Here is a 27,183-nt window from a genome sequence, read left to right on the forward strand (position 1 = left end):
AGAAAAATAATGCCATCATCAGTATTTCCCAGGCCATTGCTAAGGAAGGGAGACTTTGCCTCTTAGGCTGCTGGATTTGTCATTAAAAGCTCCTCTGTATCCATTATTGTCCATTAACAGTGTCACCTTATCAAGAATGGTTTATGCCCCTATAATATCTGTCTTTTCTCTATGGTGGTTATCATTCTCCTTGGACCTATGAATGCCTAAGTACCTGGTGCATAGCCAGGCAATGACTCTTAGGTTATCTAACTGTGTTCCTAACTATCCACAAAGACACTTCACTGGTCGGCTCCCCTAGATTTATACTGTTGAGCTGGAAAGGAATTACCAGAAAGAATTAATGATTCAGGATTCACTTCTCTTTGCAGGGCCATACTTCCTTGGTTGGGAGTAAATATAAATGAGGCTGTGATTAGAAACCTTTCCTTGACTCTTGAAAGTACTATACAGTCTGCAAAGACAATAGCTGCCCAACAAAAGTCCTTAGACTCTCTGAACAAAGTTGGTCCCTTGAATATTTTTTAGCTGAGCAAAGTCTGTGCTGTGGCTAATATCATCTGCTGCACACTTTTGGAGAAATGGAAACTCAGTTACATAAAATCACTGAGTTGGGGCGCCTGGGTGGCGCAGTCGGTTAAGCGTCCGACTTCAGCCAGGTCACGATCTCGCGGTCCGTGAGTTCGAGCCCCGCGTCGGGCTCTGGGCTGATGGCTCAGAGCCTGGAGCCTGTTTCTGATTCTGTGTCTCCCTCTCTCTCTGCCCCTCCCCCGTTCATGCTCTGTCTCTCTCTGTCCCAAAAATAAATAAACGTTGAAAAAAAAATTTAAAAAAAAAAAATAAATAAATAAAAAATCACGAGCAAGACACTTGCCTCTTAGAAAGGTGACTCCTTTAGCAGGGTCTTTCTTTTACTTATTTAATTTTGATTGGCTTGGTTTTGAGGACGAAGCTATGAAGTAATTTCTAAACATTAGAAATTATCTTGCATGTAATAATCATAGTAATCTCCCTGGCATATTGTATTCTCTGAAGAGTTTTAAATGCATGTTTGGCACTGCTAGTAACCAAGCAAATGATCTCTCTAAGTAAGACTGGAACATCAGAAAAGGAATGAAGAGAATGAACAACTTAAAGTTATAACCTGAAGTCATGGGCTTCACAGAGATTAAGCAAAAAAAAAAAAAAAACAAAAAAAAACAAAAAAAACAAAGTGTCATGACCTATGAATGCCACACAGAGGATTGACAAAAGCTGTAGGAACAACTGAGTGGGATCTGTGAGTGGTGCTGATGCCTTAAATTTTGATCATATTTTGCAGTTAACTGAGAGTCGAATCAAAAGAAAGGAATTGGTAGAAAGGAGACAGCTGTCCCAAAATGGAGTTGCTTATGCTAAATCTCATGGCAATGAACTGAGACTGTAATACTTAATCTAACTGCAGTTTCAACTTCCCTAGAAATGTAACTTTTACCAAGTCCAAATGGAATTACCTGGTCAGCACTGGTGAGGTAATAGGAGCAATAGATCCCTCTGTTCCCTTTAGGAAGGTGACCTTGCTCAAAACAACGCATCCATTGCTAAGAATTTCCTTTTTCCACCCCATTCAGCCTTTAAAAACTTTTTCTTTTCTACAGCTTGTTGGAGTTCCTTTCTCTTGCTAGATGAGACACTGCCTGATTCATGAATCATTGAATGAAGCCAATTTAATTCTAATTTTACTTGTTGAGTTTTTGTTGTTTAACATTTTATAAAATTGAGTAGAATATACTGAACTTAAAACACCAAATCTTTTTAAATAGAAAACTACAATTATCTAAATATTTATGGGTTTTTTTGCTTACTTTTCCTTAGATTTTGGCAAAATTTATAAAAAAACTACATCATTACATTTCTGTATTAGCTGTTAAATTAGTCTGTTTTTTATTTATTAACCTTTTAAAGTTAAAGAAATAAATTTATGGAGATCTTACTCTTAGATCAAAAATCAAGTTTGAAGATACTGCTGAAGTTTAATTGAGGGCAAAAAAAATTGAGTCCTCTGGTTTGTGTTGGGGTTAGCTCAAGGTGAAAGGTGATACTGGTGTCTGGGAAGGTTATCTCTCTTTCCACAACACCATCACATTAATCAATTTCTCTACCTAGCAAGAAGGAGAAAGGAAGCAATGGGCTTTTTTCACAGGAAAAAGATAAATTACAAATTTTATAAGTTGTTATGCCATTTGGAGCTTGGTAATTAACTAGCTAAACTTGAAATATAAATATAGAAGACAGTAATCTAAATTGTGTTCCCAAATTTTACATTTACTACTAGATAAGAAATTTCTGTTTATTAACAGATTTGAAAAACCGTTAGCTTGCCTAGATAATTTCTTTAAAATGTATAAGGCTATTATTAAATCGTATATTTTGTTCTATAGATATATGCAAATTAAGTCAAACACTATATAATAGTGTTTTTAAAATATTTTAATTTTAAATAATCAGCTTTTTGCCAAATACAAATAAAAGTTCAATCCTTAGCTGCTAGGATAGCAAATTGGAATGATAAAGGCATAAAAAATATGGCTGTTTGATATTTTTACTATTTGTGAAATTAAAATAATTTGGCTAAGAAATCTAAAGTGCAACCAGCAACTAACTGAAAAATGAATTACTGATGAAAGGAAAATTACCTCCTGGTAGACTCTATCTTAGCCTTCTTATATCACATTTCAACAATTAATATTCTTTGAAAAAGAGTACACGATGCTTAACCTTAATTATTAGGTATTGAAAATGGTCAATAGGGGCGCCTGGGTGGCTCAGTCGGTTAAGTATCCGTCTTCAGCTCAGGTCATGATCTCACAGGTCGTGAGTTCGAGCCCCGTGTTGGGCTCTGTGCTGACAGCTCTCTGCCCTTCCTCTGCTCACGCTCTGTCTCTCTCTCTCAAAAATAAATAAACATTAAAAAAAAACTTTTTAAAAAAGTGGTCAATATATGGTAGAAACTTGATAGGTCACTGGGATACTAGATTTCAAAATGAATTCAGGCTCTGAGTTACCTCATCAGCATCCATGGCTGTCAGTTGCATGATCTTAGAGCCATCTCCGATGTTCTCCTCCACAGTAAGGTCCAGCATGTCTGTTGGAAATACTGGTGGATTATCATTAATATCTTGAAGCGTTATTTCAACCTACAAGGAGAGAAATAAATAGCGCATGAAAGCCCCACATGTCTGCAAGGTGCTAATTAAAATGTATACTAAGAGCCCACTAGCTAGGTAGTCCTTCCAAAAAGAACAGAATTTTTATACAGAACATCCAAACAATGAAAATACCCTAGAGAAAGCTATGAAATCCTTATAAAAAAATATAAAATCCAAGTGAAACTCATTTCAAAGGGTTGCCTTGGAGTTTATACTAGAAAAGGCCCACTGATCAACTGCTGATTTAATCCCGATTTGTGCACCACTGAAGAACTGCCCAGACTTTGGACCGTCTGCCATTCAACCATGAAATGTCGCCTGACACAAATGAGGTGTAGAATTTCTTCCTGAAATGTTTATATATTGGCAATGTCTGGGGGAAACAAAGAAGTTCACATTTTGTTTTAAGAAACCCTCAGCACTTTTCCCTTTAAAATCAACTCCCAACCTGTGGGGAAGAAAAATACACTCATCTTCTTTTCTCTCCCTTTCCACTACTGCCAGCACTTTTTAATGTGACTAAAGCTAAATAATCATTCCTTTCTGATGTCGTGTTTATGTAGATGGCAAATATTAACAGCTTTGTTTGAAAGATCCTAGTCAGAGTTATTTGTTTCCCTCTCTAGGAAAAAATTGTTTAGAAGCAAAGACTTGTGAAGTCTAAATAATAGCTTCAAACCATGTGTTTTCTCTTTTGAGCTAGGTGCTAAAAGCTGAATATCTGATAAGTAAGGGAAGACAGCTGCTAATAAAACTGCAAGTTTCCCCAGTTGGGTCACAAAATTAAGTCATGGAGAAAAATCCATCCATCCATTTAGCTCGGATATAACCAAGACATTTTTCTCATGGGATGAAATGTCATCTTTTATAGTTCCACGGTAAAAACTCCATCAGATCTAAGAGTGATGGAGACGAATATGAAGAGAGAGAAGAGAGCAAAAGAATTTTGATTTTTTTTTTCTGGGAAGAGGTAGAGATGGGGTAGAGGGAGACTGTCCTTATTCTCCGAAAAGGAATGAATGGGAAATAGAGTAGAGCTAGATGAATAAATGGATGAGCAAATGGTAAAAATAACTCCTTCCCCAAGAAACAATACACAAATTAAGTACTAGAGAATTATTATGCCTCTAGTTGCACCTTTTAATAGGAGAGGTTTGATCATAACAAATGGCTCAAATTAGTAAAGGGTATTGTTGAAACAGGCAGTCTCAGTGGTTAGAAATGTGGCACTTCTAGTTTGGGCTCACATCATTCTCTATACCACTTCCTTTAAAGAAAAGGTCCACAGAATGTACAACTGCAGCCAAGGTCCAACTGCCTTGCACATTTGTAAATAACCTGGATTTTCAAATTAGAAAAACTGAAATTCAGATTCTGGCTCCCCAACTTATTAGTTAGTTGGATAAACCTGAGTGCTTAATTTATCTGGGTCTCAGTCTCCTCATCTTAAAACTGAGATAATACTATATGTCTTAGAGCATTTTTTTTTAATTTTTTTTAACGTTTATTTATTTTTGAGACAGAGAGAGACAGAGCATGAACGGGGGAGGGTCACAGAGAGAGGGAGACACAGAATCCAAAACAGGCTCCAGGCTCTGAGCTGTCAGCACAGAGCCGGACGCGGGGCTTGAACCCACAGACTGCGAGATCATGACTTGAGCCGAAGTCGGACGCTCAACCGACCGAGCCACCCAGGCGCCCCTGTCGTAGAGCATTTTATGATGACTAGACTTCAATGAGGCCAGCAAAATGCTTAGGCCAGAGGGAAGTGGTTAATAAGAAATTAATCTTGGGGCACCTGGGTGGCTCAGTTGGTTAAGCAAACAACTCATGGTTTCAGCTTAGGTCATGATCTCACAGTTCATGAGTTTGAGTCCTGCATCCAGCTCCACACCAGCACCGTGGAGCCTGCTTAGGATTCTCTCTCTCCCCCTCTCTGCCCCTCCCCTGATGCAATGTGCTCTTTCTCTCTCTCTCGCTCTCTCTCAAAATAAATAAATCAAGCTTAAAAATATTTTTGAAAAAGTTATTCTTGGTTTTCAAGTTGTGACCACAGACCTCAGAGTTCTGTAGAGCCAGGGAGAGACTTTGAGAAAATGACTTAATAAATCAGAATTTCAGGTCCTAAAAGCCAAATTCAAAAAATACAAGTTACTGTTCATCTCTGAAACATAGTGAATATGTACAAAGTTTTCATGTAGGAAGAGCTTTGACATACATATGCATATATGTATTTCAAAAGCCTGAAAATGTGAATTTAAGAATAAATGACCCAATGGTCATCCAAAAACATAATAATCAATGTTCTTTAGAAATTAATAATTATCTTCACATTATATGTGTGCACAGTACTCAAAATACTGTAGGAAAATAAATGAAGAATAAGAGGTAACTAACCAAAATACCTCATAACTTAACTCTGACTTTTTAGCTTAATAGAATTTTTTTCAATTCTAAATTGTCTTTCATCTATAATTTTATGACTGAATCTAATTGTAAACCAAGATGCCAACCTTGTGTATGATTGTGTGTGTGTGTGTGAGAGAGAGAGAGGGAGAGAGAGAGAGGGAGAGTTTTCTAAGTGTATTTGTGCGAGAATGTGCATGTATGAGTGTATGTTTATGTAAGTGTATATGAGTGTGTGTGTGTGTGTGTGTGTGTGTGTGTGTGTGTGTGTGTGTGTTTAGGGAAGAACACTAAACTAGGAGTGAGGATAATCCATATTGGCACCAATTAAATATGACATCAAAGATGCATCAGGAAACAGTACCATGCACTAGAAGCATGTTGGGTATTCCAGAAAGTTACCTTACTCATTACACTCATTATAAATGGTGAGTGCATAAATTGAACACCTTTGTATATTCTAATAGTTATTACAAAATAACTAACATATGTGCAAGACATAGTTTTAGATTATACATGTACACACACACACACACACACACACACATTTTTAAAAATCTTCGAAAGAGCCTTTGAGGAAAATACTACTATCTTCTCATTAGAGAAATTAGAGTTAAAGAGGTTAAATAATTACCCAATGACACAGAGCTAGCACATAAGTTTTCTCTACTGTTAGACAAACCTGTCTCTCTCATGTGTAGGTGTGTATGTTCAATAAACACAATGAATCATATTTGAAAATTATGTCACAGCTATACAAATACATTTTCATAAATGTGCATATTATTTATATCTGGAATCTGAATCACTTACATATGAACTAACTAGCCATATAATCTTGGGTCAGCCAACAAATCTCTCTGTGTCAAATTTTAAGAAGAAATAAGACTGTACTACTACTGATCCCTATATACAGCTCTAGAAGTCTTTGATCATGCATGCTCTATGAAATTTTCTCCAACTCCATCATTTCACGTAAAGAAAGACCTTTCCCATTTTACTAGAAAGAATAAATTTAGTTCAATATTAATGAGTTCAAAATTAAACATTTCTGAATATATCTATAATCAGCCAGTTATAAAAACAGATCTAGAACATTTCATCATTGCATTCTGATATATGCAATGGTTATTTTTTGGATATCACATAGCACCTATTTAATAAGTCAGGCTATCGTTTTTCCTAAAATCAGTGTCAGCTTGCCAACCAAAAAGGTAAGACCTCCATATTTCTTTCTCAGGCTGGGGGGTGGAAATATGGATATTTCTCTTTTTTTTTTTTTTTTTTTTTTTTTTTTTTTATTTTTGGGACAGAGAGAGACAGAGCATGAACAGGGGAGGGGCAGAGAGAGAGGGAGACACAGAATCGGAAACAGGCTCCAGGCTCTGAGCCATCAGCCCAGAGCCTGACGCGGGGCTCGAACTCACGGACCGCGAGACCGTGACCTGGCTGAAGTCGGACGCTTAACCGACTGCGCCACCCAGGCGCCCCAGGATATTTCTCTTAACTGTCCAGTATCTCTTTGCTATTCCACAATACCTTAGATATTCCTAAAAAGCTTTTGGCATGGTTTTTCTAAGCTCTCTCAATAGCCTGGGGTAATGATTTATGTAGAAAGAGAGGTATGAACTCCTTAGCTCAGGTAGGTCTTTTCCTGCATTCCGTTCACTTTTCCTGATCCCCTGTAGCATGTTTCTACCAACCAAGAATTTCAGGACTATGAACCCTGCTTGCCTATGAGACTGTCACTGATTCCAGTATTTATCCATTTTATATTTTAAAATCTATCATATAACAGACATATGTTAGTCACTAGAAATACAGAAGAAAACAAGACAGATCACATCTCTTGCAGGGAAGAAGAAGAGTTTGATAATAGAAATATGTACAAATAGAAACATTTACAGTTATCCCTGGGAAAACACACTGTTGGTATCTTGATTCCAAAAGATTTATCTCCCGCACCTAGGATAATTCTTTGAGCTGTCTGCCATCTTGCCCTTGGCAGTTACCATCCTTCTGATGACTCCAAACTCTAACATGTGCTTGGCTCACTCTTGGGTCTGCCACCAACCTAAGAGTCTTGCCTTCTTTGGACTAAGATTCAATAAAATTTGTTTCGAAATGTTATTATACAAAACACAGGAATCAAAAATTAAAAGTTTACAGAAGATATTGGGAAACAAGATTGAAGACTTTATAATTTTTAAAAACTTCTTTCTGTGCAAACCAGATCACTTTAATAGTAGACAGTGACTATTAGTAGTTTATTTTATTTTAAAATTCTGAGATTTCAAAATATTGTTCCTAAGCAAAAAAAAAACATGCTTATATCTTTTTTCCCCAAAGTTTACTGTTTTGTTTTGAGAGAGAGAACACAGACAGAGAGGGACAGAGAAAGAGAGTGAGAGAGAGAATCCCAAGCAGGCTCTGAGCTGTCACTGCAGAGCTCCAGCCAGGGCTTAATCTCATGAACTGTGAGATCAGGACCTGAGCTGAAATCAAGAGCTGGTCACTTGGAGCGCCTGGGTGGCTCAGTCAGTTAAGTGTCCAACTTTGGCTCAGGTCATGATCTTGCTGCTCACGGGTTTGAGCCCCACATCAGGCTTTGTGCTGACAGCTCGGAGCCTGGAGCCTGCTTCGGATTCTGTGTCTCCCTCTCTCTCTGTCCCTCCCCACTCACACTCTGTCTCTCTATTTCAAAAATAAATCAACATTAAAAAAAAATTTAAATAAAAAAAAAGAGTTGGTCGCTTAACCATCTGAGCCACCCAGGCACCCCAAAAACATGTGTATGTTAAAAAATACATTCCATTCTTTTAAAAGACAAACCAAGAACTACTGCACAGAAGCTAGCATTTGCCCCTTTAGTGTTTAAATTTATCCTTACATTTGTTTAAACCTGAAACAATCAAAATAATTGCATTAAATATTCATTTTGCAAAGATAAAATGAAGGAAAATAAAATAAAATAATAAAGTAAAATAAAATAAAATAAAATAAAATAAAATAAAATAAAATAAAATAAAAAGACCACATTTTGAACTCAGAAAATTCCCTTCACAAGTAACTATATTTAAAATAAAAACAAAACAAAAACTTATAACAGCTTCGATAATTTAAGTCCAGGCGGTATGTTCAAGGTATGTATTCTGAAAGTTTGTGAAAATTTATCCTTAATGATTAAAGAAACATTACACCAGGAAGATAAGGCACTTGCATATTTTATGCCTGCCTATCAAATGCTGACCTTTGTGCTTAGATAGCTGGTGTTTCAGAAACATATGTGGTTTCACCTGCTACAATTACAAGGGCAGTTGTAACTTTGTGGTTGACTTCTTCATAACAAAACATCAGCTGCAGCTAATGGTTGAACCATAGGTATTGTCTTCTGACACCACCTCTGTTCAACCATTTAAAGTCCTTCAGAATAGTGACTTTCTTGGTTGAGACACCTGATCCCTAAGAGCGAAACCCTGGTAAATGGATGATTATATTCAGAAACAAAAACATGACTGAGATTAAGGGGGCTAATGACCAATTAATTTAAAAATAGCCTGCCTTTTGGTAGCTTAATAAAGTTAAAAGTTATATAAAAATATGGCTTTAAGTATTGTCACCAAACTTCTTTATGCTAAAGGAAGAGCCCTTGATAATTCAGCTCGCTGAATAAATAGGTACTTAAAAACAAACAAACAAAAAACTTACTGTGTAAAAGAGCTGCTATGAAATGAGTACAATGCTTTCCTCTGATTTTTTTTCTGTAGTATGCAGGCTATAATTTTATTCTACAGTGCATCAAGAATAATATTATATCTTGGGGATTCATTTTTAAGTTTTTAAGTGAATAAATCAGCATACAACTACATAATCAATGAGCAATCATTAATTAGCAATATCAATTATCAAATCATTACATATGTGGGGATATAACTACAAAACATGGCATTTCACTGATTCAAAATGATATTATGAAGATAATATGTTACGGTCAAGGCTAAGGAATTGATTAAAATAGCAAGGTCCTTTATGAACTGATTCTCCAGTTAAATCAATAATTTCACTGAGGTCACTATATCAACAACAATTAAAATTTTTTTTCTTCAATTCATAACTTCTTGCAAGCTAAATAAAGTGGTTATTAATGAATCAGGATGAAAACATAAAACATTTTTTTAATTCAAAACCTTCCTTCAACCTACATAAAATGGTTCTTAGTAAATAAGAATGAAAAACAATCTTTTTTTTTTTCCTTTTGGGAAGTTGTAGAGTTCATAGTTCACTAAAAGTTCAGAAATCCACTTATTTGCAAGTAGATGTATTAAAATTTTAGGAGGAATATTAAATATCATCATGGCTCTCTCCTTTATTTTATAGAGAATCAAAAGTAAGGCATTGAAATAGTAACTCATTTATCTAAGCAAAACAAGGTCAGCCTCCTAATTCTAGCCCAGTGATTCTTCCAGAGACCTGTGGAGAGAGCCAGAGCCAGAATGCAGACTGAATATGCCTTAGACCAAAGCTTCTAATCTGTGCACGAAGACAGTGATCTTTCAAACAAAATATGCATTTGACAAATATCAATAAGAAAATGACTTTGAAGAAATTAATACATGATTGTCTACAAATACTATTTAATCCACATTTTTTTTAATTTTTAAGTTTCTTCATATTTACAGTAAGGGAAAATATTCTGGGAAGGTTTGTTTTATCAATGCCACTGAAACTATTGATCATTGAGCAGAAAGATGGTGGGTATATATTACAAGTAAAGAAACTAGCTAAATTCTCTATAGATATCAGCAAAAGTTACTGTTGTTAAAATGTCTACAAGGAATTTGTTTCTTTTTCTTAAAAGATGCAATCATAAATATTCATTTCCAGAAATGACTAAAATCTAAACTATAAAATAGTAAAAGAAGATGTATCAAGGAAAATAGTACTTGATTAGTTGTTTTTTAGTGACAAAATATTTACATTATTGTCTTTTAATCTGTGTGGGCCTGACACCCCAAAATTAAACTCCTCAAGTAATACTGTTACCTAGATAGCATAAACCCTGACAAAGCATTGCACCAAAAATAATACTTAGAGTTCACATATAAGACTTCCAAAGATATTATGATAATACCATAAAGACTGCATTTCAATACACCTTTTAATTAACAGTTCTGCCAAAAAATATTATTTTAATAATCGTACTTTGTTGCTCTGATTTCTTTAATAAATGTGTGTATTAAAGAAATCGGTCATTGAAAAATCTCTTCATGTTACCAAAGATCATTTATATTGCTCAGATTAGTGCCTTTTAAACTGAGCTTTTGGGAGCAAGAATTATCTTGCTCATTTTCCATTCTTACACCTTATCCATGCCTAACAATTATCTAAGTTATTTGTACATTTTTATTAGAGTACTCAGTTCAGCATATTTAATGAAATAGGTATACTACTGGCATATGAAAGTGTATTGATCAAAGTTGTCTTCTATCACAGTGATTTTTGGAACCAATCCAATCCTATTGATTTCCTTGTTCATTAACATTTTTTTAAATGTTTATTCATTTTTGAGAGAAAGAAACAGAGTATGAGCAGGGGAGGGGCAGAGAGAGAGGGAGACAAAGGATCCGAAGCCGGCTCCAGACTCTGAGCTGTCAGCACAGAACCTGACACGGGGCTTGAACACACACACCATGAGATCATGACCTGAGCTGAAGTCGGAGGCTTAACCAGCTGAGCCACCTAAGCATCCCCCAATTGATTTCCTAGTTCTTGTATGACTGTCATGCCATTATGTGTAAATTTGATGATATGAAATCCTATGGCATGATAATTCAATAACTTCACATTCAGGATGATAAAATTAAAAGAGCCTCAGACAGACATCTTATGTATGTTTTGTTCAGAAAATCTCCCAGCTGGGAGGCTGGAATATAAAATTTAATCAATGTTCATCACTACTTTAGAAATGCTACACTGAACGCCACACAAGTCATAAGTAACCATGAAAGAGTAACTAAAAGCTCATTCAAATGTGCATTCCCCTTAATAGGTTATTATAATGTCACTCAAATAACACTTTACTAAATGATGTCCTAGTTTATATTATGTAGGTGCTACCTAAATTCACTGGGGAAAGAAGTCTAATCTTACACTCCAAACAATTTTTATTTCATCAGAGTGAAACAAGATGCTGAGACCTACCACTTAATTTTCTGTAGGCTCAAGTGAGGAGTTGAAGTTGAAAGCAAATTAACCAAGCTGAAATCCACACCACGACCAGTACAGCCATCACGCCTGGCCTGTCACTTCCTTTGACCCTGAAAAGGAAAACTCCACCTTTCCTGCCTGAGATGAGGCTGTGTGTGGAGTAGGAATTTGCTCTCAGTGCAGTGACAGGCTCGGTGCTGAGGGACAACTTGCTGTCACCGCATCAGGGTGGTGTGTGGAAAGGAATACTCTGGGACTTGATATCAAACATGGGACTTGAGCACAGCATTCATTAGAGGAAAAACATCAGGATAAAAATATCAAAGACATGGCTCAAGTCAATAATCAAATATGTATTTTAAATGTTTGGCAATAGTTTCACATGTTCTGTCTTCAGTTGAAACCAAATACTACATGATTCATTTAATTCAATGGGATTGACACATTTTGCATGCTGCACAGGCTTCCAATAACAAAGTTTTATTTAGTAAATTTATGACAAAGTCTATACTGAGATTATATAGCAGAAGTTCTAATTAAATTGCAGCAGAAAGTTTGACATTCTACATTCATTTTCTTGCTGAACTAACCACATAATTTCATTTGGTAGAACATATACCTACGCCTTTTTATTTTTTTAAATCTATTTATTTTGTGTGCCCGCGCACATGCACGAGCCGGGGAGGGACAGAGAGAGAATCTTAAGATGACTTTGCACTATCAGCGCAGGGCCCAACCCCAACCTGGGACCTGCCCTCATGAACCATGAGATCATGACCTGAGCTGAAATTAAGAGTCAGACAGATTAACCAACTGAGCTACCCAGATGCCCCTATCTATGCCTACTTAAAATTTCAAGTTCAGAGCAAAATTCAGTAATCAGGAAAGAGAAAACTCAACATGCACTTGTAACTATCACTCATGGGGTTAAACTCTAAGTACTTTCATTTCTTAACAACAATAAAAAGCTGTATTGCCATGAAAGGATGGTGCCAGGTTTGTTTAGTTCCTTCAGTTTGATTCTTCATTTCTTTCCCTATTTTGGGGTGACCACTGGGAATTCTGCTGCCATGAGCCTGGGTGAAAATGTCTCACTACATGCAGAACACTTCATCATGTTGCAGAGCCAAACTCTATTATGGTTTGCAACTGACTCATATTTTAGTTATGAGAAGGCCCTAGCAAAGAACAGTTTACATTTAAAAGTCCTAAATGTCCGGAATGTAATGTTTGGACTATGTAGGTATGCAAGGTCTAATCATATTCTGTGAACAATGTTTTTAGGTAGTTATTTATTTATAATGCATAATCGACCAAATTCAAAACAGTCTGTGGGAGCTGTAACAATAGCATACTCTCTCATCTTGATGGTATTTCTGAACTTTGGAAACTGAAATCTGCAAGGAAAAGGGAGAAATCAAAGTTTGGAGAAAAGACCTATGATTCCCTGCCATGAAAGACTGGCAGGGGCTAGGTATGACCTTTTAGGGAAACCTGGCAAAGCCACCCCACCCCCCCAGCATGTACAAGTGAACCACAAACTCTTGAGGACACAGGTCTGTTGCAGCCCCAAACTCTACTGAAGTTTCAGAAACCATCAGAAAGTAAATCTATGTATTTATGTATAGTTTCTCTTTAGAATGACAAAAAATTGAAAAAACTATTGCATTTACTAGAAGATAAAAACCATCATGTTACCTAATACATAGTAAATACTGTTTTACTGTGTTGTTTTACAGAAAACACTTTAGTAAAACAAACGTGATGTAACGACAATATTTGAGGAAATGACACTTAATGTGGGAATTAAAAGACTCTTCTTTTTGGAATTGTAGGCCAGCAAATATTTTGTCGTTTTAAACTTTACCCCTTAAATTTAAATTATGTGTATATTTAGATACTTGTGTGTTTATTTCACACAAATTAGTACTGTTTCTATTCTATGTTTTCTGGAATATGAGGAAAGAAAGACACATGCACATTTTAGATTCTTTTTAGTTTACTTTTAAAAGCGAAGTAAAAATAAACATAATGAGTTTTAAAACAAAGCATATTTCTCATATAAGCTACATGTATGTAACTGTGACCAATTCTATTTCTCAAACAAAAGCAATTACATTAATCTCTCATCGCTAAAACTCTTCTAGCAGTCAGCAGCATATGTTCCTGGGATTTCAATGCATTTCTAACTAGGAAAGAAATCTGTATGAGTAACAGGCAGGCTTGGAGAGTAGCCAGAAATGACAAGAATGGCTAGAAGTGCGGACAAGACATAGTTAACTCCACTCTTGAAACAAAATGCTTTCCATAACTCTATAAATGTGTGGTGACATAATAGAAAGCTAGTTTTGTTGTGCTTTCAATATTGTTCAAATTAGAACCAAATAAGGATTTCTTTTAAGGCAGAGGCAATCATGTGTAACCACTTCAACTTTTCCTGAAATCAATACCGCATAATTTCAGAATTTTAACAGATTCTTAAGAACGCCCCAAAGTAAATGCAGAATAAAAGATCAAGTTAAAATATGTGCGGTTGCATATGAAACTTATGGAAATTTTTATACTATCCTTCAAAACAAACACCCTACAAAAGAATCCTGTAGTGCACTTTTCAATAGATGTGACTCTGAATGTGGTAGACATACATCGAAAGGGAAATATCATATAAAACAAATAAAAATATTCCACTGTTTTTTTCTTAACTTTTGTTTTTTCCCCAGTAGATAGATATCAGATCTTATAAAATATAAATCACGTCTGTTCAGACTGCTGAAAAACAGAAAAGTAGTGATTTATATTAATGATACAAGCCATGGTAGATTGAATCACTGATCCCGATTCTTCACCCCTCCCTATAAGCAACTTCACAGTCCCTTGCATTAAAGGTGGGTTTTCTCTCCCTGCCTCTTGGTTTTGAGATCATCCACGATGATCAATTGTTTTGGTCAATGGGATATTTAAAATTTGAAACATGTTTGCTGTCTTGTACCTCTGTCATGGTCACTAGAAAACAATATGTCCCTGCTAGTCCATGAGTACCAGAAGGAAAACAACATACATTGGGTTGAGAAGTCTCAGCAGAGAGACTTGGAGAGTCTGAAGCAGAGCTTCCCAGCTGAGCCCAGCCTAGATCAGCCCAACTGTAGCCAACCTTCAGGTGCACAAGAATAAATGTGTATTGCTGTAAGCCTTTGAGATTTTGTAGCTTCTTATTATGCAGCATTATTCTGTCAAAAGTTAACAAATACCTAAGTCAAAACCATGAATTCATTAGAGCGCCTGCGTAGCTCAGGTGGTTATGCATCCAACTCTTGATTTGGGCTCAGGTAATGATCTTGTGGTCTGTGAGATCAAGCCCTGAGTCATGTTAGGCTCTGCACTAACAGCACAGAGCCTATTTGATATTCTCTCTCCCTCTTTCTCTCTCTGCCTCTCCCCAACCTGAGCATGTACGTGTTCTATCTCTCTCACTCTCAAAATAAATAAATAAACATGAAAAAGCCCAATGTATTTATTAATTGAATATTTGATTTAATCTTCATGTTATAAATAATGTATTACTGTTTAAAAGGCAAAAAAAGAAAAAATAGATTATATACACTAATAACTGTCTATGATATACCTTATATTATGAGATAATTTTTATTGATACAAACCTATTAATAATTTTTCTTATCCTGTAAAACTTCTCATTCTCACTTCACATGCCATACCCTCATCTTTTAGAAGGGCAACTTAGGGGTGCCTGGGTAGCTCAGTTGGTTAAGCGTCTGACTTCAGCTCAGGTCATGATCTCACACCTCACAGGTTTGAGCCTCGCATCAGGCTCTGTGCTGACAGCTCAGAGCCTGGAGCCTGCATTGGATTCTGTGTCTCCCTCTCTCTCTGCCCCTCCCCTGCTTGTGCTCTTTCTCTCTCTCTCAAAAATAAATAGACATTAAAAAAAATTTTAGAAGGGCAACTCAAAACAAGATGTGACCTTCAAGTCTCCCCCACCTCCCAACCAAACCAAGGATTGGAGGAAAAGGTAGGAATACCTGAACCAAGAGGAGAAAATTATGACTGGGTTGAATCAATCAGATTGCCTTTCTTAAGAGTAGAAAATTATCAGAAAATGGAAATACTATAGAGAACAATAATAGTAGAATTACAATACGAGAATGCAACCCCCATGAATATATACACTCCATCTTTAGTGTCTTTCTAGTACCCACAGAAGACTTGACTACACTTTTTTTTTAATGGAGTTACTGCAATGTCAAAATAATCCCTCTGTGCCATTTCGCCTTTGCACATTACTCTTCACCCCAGAAGAAATTTCTATTACTTGACATAAATGACATAAAGTTTGGACTTATAACCAATCTATTTTATTTTAGTTGCTTTTGAGTATATTTGTTATACTTCCTTACATATTTTAAACAGCTATTTTGGGGTGCCTAGGTGGCGCAGTCGGTTAAGCGTCCGACTTCAGCCAGGTCACGATCTCGCGGTCCGTGAGTTCGAGCCCCGCGTCAGGCTCTGGGCTGATGGCTCAGAGCCTGGAGCCTGTTTCCAATTCTGTGTCTCCCTCTCTCTCTGCCCCTCCCCTGTTCATGCTCTGTCTCTCTCTGTCCCAAAAATAAATTAAAAAAAAAAAAACAAAACGTTGAAAAAAAAATTAAAAAAAAATAAATAAACAGCTATTTCAAAGTATAAGATTAAAATCTCATTTTAGAGTTTTGTGTTCTTTTTACTTCAACACAATAACAAGTTTAATTTATTTGAAGCAGCATTAGCTCATCAAAAATAGGGATGAATATAGTTTTTGTTTGATAGGAAATGTGACACATGTTTTCTGAAGATATTGAACTCACTGTCAAAATAAAAAAAAAAAGCTTACAGTGCACTGTGCTTTAATTATATTTAAAAATCCTATTTCAATAAACTCAGAAGAAAGACCACTTCTCTTCTAAGTTTCGATGGAGTGTTTAGTTTCCACCACAGTATGTGTCATACAGGAGGCACTTAATATATGACTTAAAAGCCAATATGCTCATTACCCTGACATCAAAACCAGATAAAGACACTGCTAAAAAAGAGAATCACAGGCCAATATCCCTAATGAACATAGATGCAAAACTCCTCAACAAAATCCAACAATATATTAAAAAAATCACCACAATCAAATGAGATTTATTCCTGGCCTGCAAGTGTGGTTCAATATTTTCAAATCCATCAACATGATACATCACATCAATAAGAGAAAGGATAAGAACCATATGATCATTTCAACACATTCAGAAAAAGCATTTGACAAAGTACAATATCGATCCATGATAAAAACCCTCAACAAAGTTGATCTGGAGGAAACATGCTTCAACATAATAAAGGCAGTATATGAAAACCCCACAGCCAACATCATCTTTAATGGGAAAAAGTGGGGGGGGCTTTTCTCCAAAGGTCAGGAATAAGACAAGGATGTGTACTCTCTTCACTTTTATTCAACATAATACTAGAAGTCCTAGCCACAGCACTCAGACAACAAAAATAAATAAATGGGATCCAAATCAGTAAGGAAAAAGTAAAATGTTCACTATTTGCAGATGATATGATACTATATATAGAAAACCTGAAAGACTCCACCCAAAAATTGCTAGAAGTGATAAACGAATTCAGCCAAGTTACAGGATACAAAATCAATGTACAAAAACCATTGCATTTCTATACGCCAATAATGAAGCAGTAGAAAAAGAAATTTTAAGAAAATCCCATTTACAAGTGCACCCAAACTAATAAGATACCTCAGAATATACCTAACCAAAGAGGTAAAAGACCTGTACTTTAAAAACTATAATACACTGATGAAAGAAATTGAGGATAACACAAAGAAATGGAAAAACAGCCCACGTTCATGGATTGGAAGAACAAATATTGTTAAAATGTCTATACTACCCAAAGCAATCTACACATTTAATGCATTCCCTATGAAAATACCAACAGCAACTTTTACAGAACTAGAACAAATAATCTTAAAATTGTATGAAACCACAAAAGAACCAAATAGCCAAGCAATCTTGAAAAAGAAAAGCCAAGCTGGAGGCATCACAATTCTGAATGGAATTCAGAACGGAATACATATCTAGTATATATAAATAATGGAATATTATTTGGTTATAAAAAAGAATGTAATCTTGCCATTTGCAATGCATGGGTGGAGCTGGAGAGTATAATGCTAAATGAAATAAGTCAGTCAGAGAAAGACAAATACCATATGATTTCACTCATATATGGAATTTAAGAAACAAAACAAATGATCATGGGGGAAAAGAGAGAGAGAGAGAAATCAAGAAACAGACTCTTAATTATAGAGAACAAATGGATGGTTACCAAAGGGGAGGGGGGTAGAGGGATTAAACAGGTGATGAGGATTAAGGAGTGCACTTGTCATGATGAGCACTAGGTAGTGTATATGTGCTGAATCACTATATTATACACCTGACATTAATATAACACTGTGTGTTAACTAATTGCAATTTAAATAAAAACTTGAAAAAAAATTGAAATGTAAAAAAAAAAAAAAAAAAATAGCCAATATACTCATTGCAGAAGCATATTTTGTTGTTACATACACACAAATGAAGAGAATGGTGCTTTATAAGCAAAATTAAGAGCAGAGGACATGAGCAGGGATGAACCATCAACTATTACAATAATATCAAGTAATGAAAGTCTAAGAATGATCTCCTTACAATATTATCAAAATAATAACTAATTAGAAGGAAAACTCATTAAATGTCAAGAAAAAAATAAATGACAAATGAAAAAGATGTTTCAGTACGGAAGGCTATTTGTCTTCTATTTTTCATTGTCAAAGCCAAGTTCCCAAAGATTTTTAGCAAAATAGCAATATCAGAAGGAGCTTAGTAAGCTTTAAAAAATATTTCACTTTCAAGAAATCTTTAAGTTGCTACAGAAATGTATTCTTCCAATAGAAAGAAAAATCATGCAGAATACAAGAAAATGTCTGTTTACTTATGCAAGATATAAAACTCAAGGGTAATGAAAAAGACATGCCAATTACGAATACAAACTGACTACAACTATCTCCATGAAATACGTTTGATTATTTTGTTAGTACACTCTCACTCCTTCTCAATTCATGACAATACAACACTGAATAGGATGGCATCAATGAATGTTTTGAGTTTATTTTTCAAACCAAAGTATATTGTCTTCACTGGAAAGAAAGGAAAGAAGGAAGCAAGGAAGGAAGGAAGGAAGGGAGGAAGGAAGAAAAATATTTTGTGTGATCTCCTACCACTGATTACTTTTCTCTGCACTATTATTTAAAAACCTAATCACTTTGTCAAAGATTAGTCGACCACATAGTTGTGAGTCCATTTCTGGGTTTTCTATTCTGTTCCGTTGATCTATGTGTCTGTTTTTGTGCCAGTACCATACTGTCTTGATGATTACAGCTTCAAATTTAAATAAAAACTTGAAACCTTAAAAAAAAAGACTAATTGCATTTTTTAAATACCTGGTAAGTACCCAAAAATTAAACTATGTCTGAGTAGGGGATTCACGGAAACCTGGTGGTACGGAATTGCAAGCATTTCAGAACTGTGAAAATAAGGAAGACAAAAGAAACATTGCATTTCTCTTGTTTAGACTAATAGAATTCTCACAATCTACTTATGTTAATAAAAGTTACATGAAATCTAGCCCTTTCCTCTAGTGATTGCATTTATATATTAGAATCTGTTATTATTTGCTCAGTTAATCAGAGACTAGTTTGTTTTTAAGTTTATTTATTTATTTGGAGAGAGAGTGTGTGTGTAAGCAATCATTTTTAATACTCTATGTATTATATGTGAAAAAGCATTGTGCAAATTTTCACATAAAATCCCCCTTAAACTACCAAAAACATCTGTATATTACATTGTATAGGTCCTTCTTTTCAAAAGTATTTTCTTACAAAACCTCAATATAGACTATTGTGACAAAAATGACCTGGATTTTGCAGGTTAATAGTGTTACTTTAAATTGTTTACTCAAATTGTTTAAATTGTTTACTTAAATTATTTAATTTTTTAACTGTTATTTTAAACTGTCTCAGTAGTGTTTCAGCCAAAGTAGATCTCTTCCATTTATATATTTTAATAACCATCTTCATCACCTAACTTCCCTAAGAATAAATTCCATAAAAACATGGGAATTACAAGTTAGAAATTTGGTTATCTAATATATGAAATAAGTTCAAAATTTAAAGAGAAAGATTAAATACATCTAACTTATTTACTAGAAAATATCAACATTTCTTTTAGAGCTCTACAATCTATCACTTTGTTTTTCAAAAGTTAGTTTAGCATATTAATATATTCTATTCTCTCTAACAACATGTTTTTAATCATGCAAATAAAAGAAATATTGTTCCCTATTTTCAAAAAGTGTATTCTTTGTCAAAACTAAGGCACAAGCATTATGCTTCCAAATAACTGCAAATGCAAAGAAATTATAATGAGCTTCTAAACATTTTTTATACTTCATTTAATCCAAGATTTTTGGTGATGATTTTGGTAGATACATTCCTTATTCATAAGATTTTTTTTTGGTACAGAATGAGAATAAACTCTCAATACAACCAATGGAGTTCAAAAATCAAGCCATTTTGATAAGCATCTTATAATAGAGGATATAATTCCATAGCCAATGAAACTATCCCTTAGAAAAACTTAATCTTTTCTGTTCAGTTTACTTCCTACATTTAAAGGTTTCATAATAGCAATTAAGAAAGTAATGTAAGTTACATTACAATGGTAAATATGGAGCATGGAAATTTTCTTAGTTTTTTGGATAGTGCTTTGAATGTTGTTAAATTTAGAGGACATGCTCATATTTTATTGAGATTCCAGTACATATTTTGGCGAGCAGGAATGACAATACATATGTATTTAGTCATACAAGAAAATAAATTTGCAAAACTGAAAATTAGAAGATACGTACAAGATTCCTAGAGGCAAGAATTGATAATATCACAAAATATTATTTTGTTAAAAATAATGGTTCAATTAATGATGGTCCAGTTTGGGACCTAATCTGAAATTGTTTATGAAATTTGAAATTAGTATTATGATTCATCTGTGATACAGAAAAATGTTTCTGACCCACTACCCATCTCAGCAGATAATATTAAATGACAGCTTGTTTTTATATTAAAAATGGCTGATGTCAGGTATTGTTACCTTTCTGAGCAACAACTGTAATTATATTTCATTAATTTATCCAATAAAGACTTATTTAGGGCCTACTATATACCGTTCTAAGTGGTAGATGTACAACAGCAAACAACACCAACCATAATTTCTGACCTCCTATCCCTTTCTTTTATTTATTTTTAAAAATTGTTTTAAATGTTTATTTGTTTTGGAGAGAAAGAGAAAGAGAGAAAGAATGAGCGGGGGAGGGGCAGAGAGGGAGACACAGAATCCGAAGCAGGCTCCAGGCTTTGAGCTAAAGGCACAGGGCCCGACGTGGGGGTCCAAACTCAGGAACTGTGAGATCATAACCTGAGCCGAAGTAGGGTGCTCAACGGACTGAGCCACCCAGGTGCTCCTCCTATCCTTTACTTTCTAATGACATTCCGAAACCTATCCTTTATATTGGGCTCTCAAAATTACGTTTTTCTGCGAAGAGTTTAGATTTTGTGAGACTATTCCTAAATCTATTCCTCTATGTGTCCAATTCAATACAATACATGCAACCAGTAATGGTCTATTAGTGGGGGGAAGAGCTTGTATACTTCTTATCTGACAACAGCTTATTCTCATGTTTATGATTTTTTTAATTGTGTTTGGTACAGGAGTGTCTTGCTGTGCAGGCATTGATAAGCTCTTCCAGCCCAGTGTATGCCTGCAATATTCTTTTAGGTTTCATATAATTTACACTTACTTGCCTAATAGAGTAGTTGTATAAATAAATGAACAAGGTTTTCTCTACTTTAAAACATCTAACTTATTTTTTATTTGCTAAGGTAATATGAAAATCAACTAAAATGTCCTAAGTTTGCTCTGGTTGGTGAAGGCTTGCCAACATTTTTTAGTCTGTTTATTCACGATTAGAGTAACTTTTTAATTCTTTGAAATCCAGTGCTCTGGAAAAGCAAGTTATCTATAAAAACCCGAAATTTAAAAAGTTTAATTGGGTTAATAACTCGTCTTTTCGAATGTGCACGATTACTCAAAACTATGTAACAGAAGAATAAATTACCACTCAAGTATGTATTCATCACTACTCATAAATAACATATTTAAGAATTTCTAGAGGCTTCTATTTAAGCAAATCTTAGCAAAACCAAAATTAATTTGTTTGGGTCTACTTTCAGAAATAATATTGGTAGTAAGGTAAGAAAACATAAGGGTAGGAAAGAGCAACATAGCCTGGAGTGGAAACAATACATACTTAAATATGTAAAGGTACAAACTTGGTAAAAATAAGAAAACAAAAAAACAAACAAACAAAAACTTTGTAAATGTACAGTTCTTGGACAAATGAGAGGCCAATAAAATCGGCAAATTAAATGCATATCAAATAGAATTCAAATTAATAGCAATAACGGATTATGACAGGTGTTGTTTTGCTGAAAATAAGTTCTTCACGTCACTGTGATATTTGGCACAATCGCCTGTACATTACCTGGGTCCTATCTAGTCTTGACACCATTATCCCAACACTTGTCACCTTTTCTAAGCCTCAGTTTCCTCATATATTTAATGGGGCTCCCAAATGCAAAAATAATAATAATAAAAATAATAATAATAATAATAAATTTTTGCATGATGTCAGGCAAAATATAAGGTAATCATAATAATAGTTTTGCTCAGATGACTATAAATCTAAATAATTACTTACTAAAGTGAAAAGCTTAGACAATTATCACACATTAAAATTTTTTTTAGGGGCGTCTGAGTGACTCAGTCATTTAAGAGTCTGACTTCAGCTCAGGTCATGATCTCACAGTTTGTGGGTTCGAGCCCCACATCGGGCTCTGTGCTATCAGCACGGAGTCTGCTTTGGATTCTCCATCCCCCTCTCTCTCTGCCCCTCCCTGCCTGCACTTCTCTCTGTCTCTCTCAAAAATAAATAAATAAATAAACTTTAAAAAAAAAAACAAAAAAACTTTTTTTATAACATTTTTTGAGCAGTTAAAAGTAGGAATTAAACACTTCCTTAAAATGCTTTTATGGACAGCATCAAAAGTCAAGAAAATCTTTTGAGCCAAGTTATAAAAGACAGCTACTGGATAATGAAAACTACTAAACCCAGAGCAGAAACCTAAAAGATCTTACTTACTTTGAGTGCAGTGGTTTTTAACTAGGTTTATAAATTAGACTCATCAGACAGAGCTTTCAAAATACACATTTCCAGGCCTACACCTCAGGGAACTCCACTCATTAGGGCACCTAAGTAGGTTGCCAAGGCCAGAGCAAGTATATAAAGAATGGTCATTCAGTGAAATGAACACATACACAATGCTCATTGGAACTACAGGTGAAAAAGGATACTAAATAAAATCTTCAGTTTTTTTGTCATCTCTGTAGTAATAACTACCTCAACCAAGCTTATGCATGAGCAATAATTAGTTGCTTTCCTAAATGTGTTATACCACTAAATTTTAAGACAAAAGAGATTGCCAGGGAAAATATTTTTGCTATAGTTTCAATTTAGAATCACCAAGAAGGAACCTAAAATAATGATCAAATTTTCTTCTCATCAGTTTTATGAGTTGCTAAATCACTAAGGCCCATGGGAAAATTTCAGACATTGCCACTCAATGTTATGATGCTGTCTTCCTCAAGGAATAATCTACTTTATAAAAAATCCAAAATGTTAATTCATTTTGCTCTGAAGATGCCCAGATGTGTCCATGAATTTAAGTCCTTCATAAAAGTACTCAAGATGTATAATGGACAAATGTCATCCTTGACAACAACTACATTGTTTTTCTAGGTGCTAATATTGCAAATAAACAGGTCCTTTTAATCATTTATTGGCATGCTTCTGGGGATCTATATCTTAATGCATGATCATTCCATGTGTTTTTACAAGTGATTTCATCCGGGTTTAGCTAGGATTATCTGGCTCTTTCTGCTATACCCCTGTAGTCATTAAGTGGTTTATTCAGCAAATATTGATAGAATGCCAGCACCGCACACTTTCTGTGATAGATGCTCTTGACAAACAAGAAAAAATAAGGAACAATATGGACAGTTCTGTGAATATACTAAAACCCACTCAATTGTACCCTTTAAAAGGGTGATCTTTATGGTATATGAATTATATCTTGCTAGAGCTCTTAAAAATAGGCAAGAGGACTTCTGAAATCAGTAAGTCTAAAGAATAAGGACGTGATGCTTATATCATATAAATTATCTTGAAGCCAAGAAAGATCCTTATAGATAGCATCTACTTTTGTGAGTTTTTCCATAGACTAATTTTGGTAATCTATTATGGAATATTGTCAAGTTACAGATTTACACCAATGTTTCATTGCTTTAAAAACAGGAGACTGTCACCAAACTCCTGGAATGCTACAAGAACTTCAAAGATAACAAACTGTGACTAAAGATTTACATTTTTTTCATTATGCCCAGTTTTACTTTCACAAGTAGGATGCAAGAAAAACATGGGGAGAAAACTGAAGCCATGACTACTCTTTACAACTCACAAACCATTAAGTGATAACATGAAAGGTGACAACAAAATTTTACAATTGGCAAAGAATTTAGAGATCACCTCCTCTGATTCCTGTGAATAAAGAATCTGTAGCCAAAGAGTTAAAAAGATATCCCAAATTTCAAGGTTAGTAGAGGTCTGTGACTAGGATGGAGGTTTTTCCCTAACATTTCACCCTATAACAAATATGCCATTTATTCTAATTTATTATAAGTGGAAATAGTCTAAAACTGAATGTATACGGTCCCCATTATTTTCTAATACATTTGTTATATTTTCATCCAGATGCTGTTCGAAATTAGATGTTAAACAAGGGTTGTTACCTGCTCTCAACTAATGTCTAGAAGAAGAGATATGTACAATACTCCTATTGGTGGGTTTAAATCCTGGCATTGTCTCGCTCAAGCTCTGTCTCTCAAAAATAAATTAACATTAAAAAAAAGTTTTTAAAGGGGACACCTGGGTGGCTCAGTAGGTTAAGTGACCAACTTCGCCCAAGGTCATGATTTCACAATTCATGAATTTGAGCTCCACATTAAGCTCTGAGCTGACAGCTCGGAGCCTGGATCCTGCTTCAGATTCTATGTCTCTGTCTCTCTTGGCCCCCCACCTTCTTGCACTCTCTCTCTCTCAATAATAAATAAACATTAAAAGTGTTTTAATTAAAAAAATAAATCCTGGCTTTGTCATTTTCACCTGCATGACATTAGAAAATGATTTAACCTGCATGTGTCCCTGTTTCTTCATTAGTAACCTTGATAATATAAAAATACCTTGTTCACAGAGTTGTGATTAAATGAGATAAAGGGTGTAAAGTACATGGAATACTGTATGGCACAAAGTGCTCACGAAAAGAGGACTGATATTAATACTAGTATTACTGAATTGTGTATTGCTGAAGTGTTTTTGTAAGCAACAGAACACAAATATTCAACATACACACCTATAGATTCTAGTTACAGAAATAAAGCCTCATTTATCAGAAGGAACATTTTTTAGGCACAGAATAATAAATGTCAAACTTTTTTTTTAACTTATGACCTTTATTCTTACCTCTACAACTCTTTTTGGAAAAAAACATATTTTTGTTAGAACAATTAAGATAAAATCAAGATGGGGCGCCTGGGTGGCTCAGTCAGTTAAGCTCCAACTCTTGATTTCGACTGAGGTTGTGATCTCAAGGTTCGTGGGATCGAGCCCCACGTTGGGCTGTGCTGACAGTGTGGAACCTGCTTGGGATTCTGACTCCCTTTCTCTCTGCCACTTCCCTGCTCATGCTTGCTCTTTCTCAAAACTAAATAAATAAACATAAAAAAAAAGATAAAATCAAGATAAAAAGGAAAGTAAAGGGAAATATTCTTATGCTGATTTGCTTCATATATGTGAAACTGCATCCATGGCAATTCTGATTCAAACAATTCATTAAATTATCATCATTTCATGGGAATGCAAGCTGGTGCAGCCACTTTGGAAAACAGTATGGAGGTTCCTCAAAAACCTAAAACTAGAACTACCCTGTGACCCAGCAATTGCACTACTAGGCATTAATCCAATTGATATAGGTGTGCTATTTCGAAGGGACATATGCACCCCCATGTTTATAGCAGCACTATCAACAATAGCCAAAGTATGGAAAGAGCCCAAATGTCCATCAACGGATGAATAGATAAAGAAAATGTGGTATATATATATATATATATATATATATATATATATATATATATACACAATGGAGTATTACTCGGCAATCAAAAGGAATGAAATCTTGCCATTTGCAACTATGCGGATGGAACTGGAGAGTATCATGCTAGGTGAAATTAGTCAGTCAGAGAAAGACAAAAATCATATGACTTCACTCATATGAGGACTTTAAGATACAAAACAGATGAACATAAAGGAAGGGAAACAAAAATAATATAAAAACAGGGAGGGGGGACAAAACAGAAGAGACTCATAAATATGGAGAACAAGCTGAGGGTTGCTGGAGGGGTTGTGGGAGGGGGGATGGGCTAAATGGGTAAGGGGCATTAAAGAATCTACTCCTGAAATCATTGTTTCACTATATGCTAACTAATTTGGATGTAAATTTTAAAAAATAAAAAATAAAATTTAAAAAAAATATCATTTTATTATAATAAAACTAAATAATAGATTTAAATCCAGTCATTTTCAAGCTTCTACCCAAATTTAGTAACACATTTCATACATAATTTTTCAAGAAAAAAAGTTCAATTATTCATACCAGATTATTAATGATGATCATTTTTGTTTTTTCTTTTGTGTATTTTCTAAATCTGTTCCAATAAAAAGCTAACATTTCATAAAAAGGAAAAACCAACATATATTATTTTTAAAAATAAAGATATTAGGTTTAGAACTTTTTAAGAAATATTTTGACCACATAAAGAAATCCACAAGAACATAAATTCCTATATGAAACGCTTGAGTTTTCCACCTGCTATAGTACATGACATTGATCAAGACAACTTTTTTCAACTTCTCTTTCTGTGCCTATAAACACAAATATGATAATGTTGTCTTTCTCACTGGACCACTGTAAGCATACAAGCATATATCAAAACACTTTGAAGTCAATCTACTTACTATTATGTAAATGAATGTGATTTGCATCTTATAAAATCTCCAAACTCAACCTAACAACACG

At 34.7% G+C, this 27,183-nt stretch overlaps 1 protein-coding gene across 2 annotated transcripts in view; it reads right to left on the reverse strand.

Moving 5' to 3' along the window:
- The window catches only part of FAT4 (FAT atypical cadherin 4), a 177,124-nt gene that overhangs the window by 96,514 nt on the left and 53,427 nt on the right, over positions 1-27,183 (reverse strand). For both annotated transcript variants that reach the window (XM_086704263.1, XM_025921676.2), the window contains one exon: positions 3,045-3,176. In XM_086704263.1, coding sequence (XP_086560389.1) covers positions 3,045-3,176 — 132 coding nt within the window. The remainder of the gene's footprint in view (positions 1-3,044; positions 3,177-27,183) is intronic.

Source organism: Puma concolor, chromosome B1 (genome assembly GCF_028749965.1).
Source record: "Puma concolor isolate L17-30 chromosome B1, mPumCon1.1.hap2, whole genome shotgun sequence".
NCBI classification, from domain to species: domain Eukaryota; kingdom Metazoa; phylum Chordata; class Mammalia; order Carnivora; family Felidae; genus Puma; species Puma concolor.